This window comes from Myotis davidii, unplaced genomic scaffold, assembly GCF_000327345.1.
Source record: "Myotis davidii unplaced genomic scaffold, ASM32734v1 scaffold197, whole genome shotgun sequence".
Taxonomy (NCBI): domain Eukaryota; kingdom Metazoa; phylum Chordata; class Mammalia; order Chiroptera; family Vespertilionidae; genus Myotis; species Myotis davidii.
In genome coordinates this window covers 4665493-4670300 of record NW_006291549.1, presented here as the reverse complement: position 1 = coordinate 4670300, position 4808 = coordinate 4665493, and the positions used below count along the sequence as shown (strand labels likewise).

Here is a 4808-nt window from a genome sequence, read left to right as displayed (position 1 = left end):
CACACACACACACACACACACACACACACACACACACAGCTTCTGCTTTTCTACATATGCCAATTGTCAGTAAATAAAAACCTAAAATTCAGTAACCTTTGAACAGATTTTTGGATTAAAGAAACCTGTGGCTACAGGCAAAGCTATTTAGATTCTGGGCATTTAGATTTAGGCTGCTGCAACATTAATCTGACATGGTATTTATCCCAACCCATGTAACAATTTAAATTGCCTTTAATGTGCCAGCAGGTACACATTTCTAGATAACAGTGGCAATTCACTAGGGGGGTGTCTGTTTAAGTTGCTCCTGATAATGAAGCTGTCTTGGGGGGAGGAGCAGGTGAGTCAAAGGTATTTCTTTACCAAATGTGAGTTAGAAGGGCAATGAATTAAGTGGAGAAAAACAGAAATTTTATTTTCAAAAAATAATCCGTTCTAAGGGGAAAAAGGAAAAGCAAACCATTTCCACACTGCTTTAAAAAACAATAAAAACCATTCAATTTATGAATAAAGCTCTCCTCCTTATATGTGAGGAGATGAAAAAATACAGTTACCAGATCTTCAGTCCTTCCCCCTTCAGGCTCATACAGAAGTTAAAAGCCCCAACAATAAAGCCTTTAAAGTAGTCGCCTTCCCACAGTTCACTTCCCGTGATGTCATGGAACCCCCCTTACCAGAGCCAGGCTGTGCCCTTTTTGAACTGCACCTCCTCAGTGCTCTCCTTCCCGTGTTTTAACTGCAGCTCCAGCTCTGCTATCCTTCCCTGCAAAACAGCATAAATCAGCATGCTAACTTGATGGCCAAAATTACCTTAAAATTTCTATGAAAAACACTTAAAGATGGCAGACATATCCTTTCCCAGTTCACCTTAAGTGCTCCTGATAGGTTAGTAAATTATGAACGAGGACGTGTGACAGAGATAATTACATCACTGCTCAGATATTTCTACATTCACCAAGTAAATATATCCTCGGGAAGTTGTGTTTGGCAAATTTAGTGCAGAGTGCTTCATTTTGGGATATCTATTGAAAGCAGAGTTTAATTTCATAGGTGCCATTCAAAAACACCTCCTATAGTAATAATCAGCTTGTATCAACAGCTAATAATTTTAACTAACATTATCTGAAGATTGGGATCTGGGTACCAGTATCATAACAGAATGGCAGAATATGAGTCGGAGGGTATATAACATTTAAATTCAGGTAACATATAGCAAAGGTTATTTTCAAACAGCTTAACATTTCCATTTCTTGAGTGAACATATAAAAATAAATATTTTTTTGTTTTGTTAATATAATTTTTTACTGATTTCAGAGAGGAAGGGAAAGGAAGAGAGAGAAACATCAATGATGAGAGAGCATAATTATCAGCCGCCTCCTGCACGCCCCACACTGGGGCTCGATCCTGCAACCCAGGCATGTGCCCTTGACTGGACTCAAACCCAGGATCCTTTAGTCTGCAGGCCAATGCTCTATCCACTGAGCCAAACCAGCTAGGGCTAAAAATAGATATTATACTTCTCAACTTCTAACATGTAATAAAAATGTAGCTAATACTATGCCTTTAAAACCAAGACCTTCAAATATTTGTTATCCTCTTTTTTTGTTTGTTAATCCTTACCCAAGGATATTTTTCCATTGACTTTTAGAGAGAGTAGGAGGGAGGAGGAGAGACAGAGAGAAACAATGATGAGAGAGACACATCCATTGGTATGTGCCCTTGACCAGAATTGAACCCAGGACCCTTTAGCCCGTGGGCCAATGCTCTAACACTGAGCCAAACCAGCTAGGGCTATTCTCCAGTTTTTGTACTCAAAATGATTTTGATCAGATGCTTTCCCCTCTATTCCATCACCAGTTACATTATTTAAGTGTAATTGGTTTATTGATGAGCCCTACATTGGACAAGAACTTAGACTGCGGATTGTATTACTGGGAAATACCACACCATTTTCAGAGGTAGTGTGCCACTCACATCTCACCGGCAGTAAGCAGGACATCCAGTAATTCCCATCCTCACCGGCACTGGGAATGGTCAGAACTTTTACTTGGACCTTTCTTGCGGAAGTGAAATGGTGCTCATTATAGTTTTCCTTTTCATTTCATTGTTCACTGATGAGCGTGCGCATCTTTTCAAATGTTTATTGACTATTTGGGTTTCCTATTCTTTCCATTTTTCTATTGGTTGTCTTACTATTATTGATTATAGGGTTCTAAGATATGTCCTACAGAAGAAAAGTATATGTCTATATACACCCTAGAGCAGCGGTCATCAACCACTGGTTGGCGACCACTGCTCCAAAGGTTTCCTTAAGCCAGCAGTTGCCATGGGCCACCAGTAGTCCGCGGACCACCGGTTGGTGACTCCTGCCCTAGAGAGGGAAGCAATATAGCTTGTTAAGAATGTAAGCTCTGGAATCAGAATCTAATGCCATTACCACTTACTTGAGGTATATAATTAGGTAAGTTATTTCACTTCTCTAAGCTTCAGTTTCCTCATTTGTAAAATGTAGCTAACAACTATCTCATGGTATTAGAGCATCATATTAAATAATGTGGAAAACTGTCTAATACAGTGCCTGATAACAGATAATAGCTACCATTACCAGGTTTGCTGTCAAAAAAATAAAATACCCTACTCCCCCTTATAATCTTCTTACAAATCATTCTTTCATGAATATCTCGAAATCCTTTGTAAAATAATTCATATTTTCATCTGTATATTCTCATAGAGTGAAAGGTTCTCCAAAATGTAATTGCCAGGCTATACAGTTGCATGCCCTTATATTTCTCTCCAGTCCTCTCAGTTACTAGCCTGAGAGCTCATGGAAAGCAAGGCCTGTTTCACCAGTGTACAGAGTCCTGTACACAGCAGCACCTCCAGCCACAGTGCCCTGGGGCTCCCCGCTCAGGCACTCCGCCATACCCATGCCCACCTCCCTGTGTTCACAGACAGAACCCTGGCCCTTTCCTTCTCCCTTCTTTCTCTTAGAGCAAGGAATCAAAGGTGACCAAGCTGGCAAGACATTGATATTAATATTTAATGTTGATAATGGCCTCCTAGGAGGGTAGGCAAAACAGAAAATACATTTTATTGCTTGTCTTTGTCATGCTCCTTAAATTATGCCTCTTTCTTCCTAAAACACGTACTTTCCATAATGCTTTCCCCCCAAAAAGACAATAGGCAATCAAAAGGCTAAAATCTGTTTGGAAATAAACAAAACAAAAAAAACAAGTATACACGCAGCCTCTTGAGAAGGCCCGTTTTTCTAATCTTTCCTGTGGCCATAAACTAGCACAGCCCTTCCATTGTGATCTCATCTCATTCTTCCTCCTCAGAGTCTCTGCCCTTCTCAATCCCTCTCTGGAATGTCTCACCCCTTCTACCTGGTCCATGTCAGGCTGTTTATCCAGATGTACTTTGCCTTCCAGTTCTCTGCCTGCTGCTAACAGAGACCCAGTGGCATTCAGCTCAGTCGCCTCTGCTTCTGGCTAACAGCTGTGGTGAAGGCTGGAAAGCATGCCTGGGACAAAAAGGCTGAAATGGTCTCCTGAACTGAGAGTTTTGGATTGCCTGGAGATTCCAATTATTAAGCTATTGATCCCTCCTACTTAAAAATAAAAAAATCTCCAGCCTATGTAACCAAGAGCTTGCTGATTACAGTGAGCAATTTCACCTGGCTCCAAACCTACACATTAAAACAAACAAACAAACAAACAACCCTTACAATGGCCAGAGAGTAATTTACCAGGGGGCACAGTTCCTGACCCTGGTTTGATTTCAGATTATTTTGAGCGAGCAGACCGGCCCAGGAGATATGTCTACAGTCAGCCTGCCTGAATTCCTCTCTCTTGTTTGAGGTCAGATTCAAAATGCCTATGAGCCCTTTACACAAAAGCTGGAGCCCTTAACTTCCTTAGCATCCCACTAGGGCAGCGAGGTAAAGACGTTTGTAAAAGGCGCCTTATCAAAATGGACTCTGAGCTGTCAATCAACTTGTATCTGCAGTTTCCGTCTTAATGAGAAGAAATCCAAATTCCTGCCTGCGTCAAGCACTTACTTGGATATGCTTATCTTTTCAAATCCCACATCTTACGGAAAAGGTAGAGGAGGCTGGAAAGCAGACATCTACGCAAAAGCCACTCGTGGTGTTCAGATCTCAAACTCATTCGCCGCAAAATCAACCTGCAGGGAATTATGTGGAATGTACCCTTTTGCTGTCTACTGGGCTTAATGGAAAACAATGTGGCTCCTTGGACAGATCCTCTAGTTTAATGCTACAAAGTAGGTCTCGCACATATAACTCCTGTGCAGAAGAAGTATCCTCCAGGACAAGAAATTCTTGATGTGGACAAGGAGTCTGGCAGTTGCTTGAAGTCTTCTAAGATACCATTGATTCTAATTAAGTGTGGAGTCATTTACAAAACTTGCTGGATAGTTAAAACGTACCAGTGTACCTTAAAATCACAGAGATAGCCTAAAAATATTGTTGCACCTTCAAATAGCACTGACAATCTTATTATAGTTGACACTTTTTCACTTTTATCACCAATTCTCAAAGGAACTGGATCTGTTCAAAATTCAAATCCTATATAATAAAAGGGTAATATGCAACATGACCCTAACAGCAGAACGACTGGGAATGACTGGTCACTATGATCCACACTGATCACCAGGGGGCAGACGCTCAATGCAGGAGCTGCCCCTGGTGGTCAGTGTGCTCCCACAGCGGGAGGTCTGCTCAGCCACAAGCCAGGCTGATGGCTACCAGCACAGCATTGGTGGCAGGAGCCTCTTCCCTTCTCAGC

At 41.5% G+C, this 4808-nt stretch overlaps 1 protein-coding gene across 2 annotated transcripts in view; it reads right to left on the bottom strand.

Moving 5' to 3' along the window:
* FOCAD (focadhesin) overlaps window positions 1-4808 on the bottom strand; it is a 280601-nt gene that overhangs the window by 67862 nt on the left and 207931 nt on the right. For both annotated transcript variants that reach the window (XM_006764937.2, XM_015564735.1), the window contains exon 23: window positions 675-763. In XM_006764937.2, coding sequence (XP_006765000.1) covers window positions 675-763 — 89 coding nt within the window. The remainder of the gene's footprint in view (window positions 1-674; window positions 764-4808) is intronic.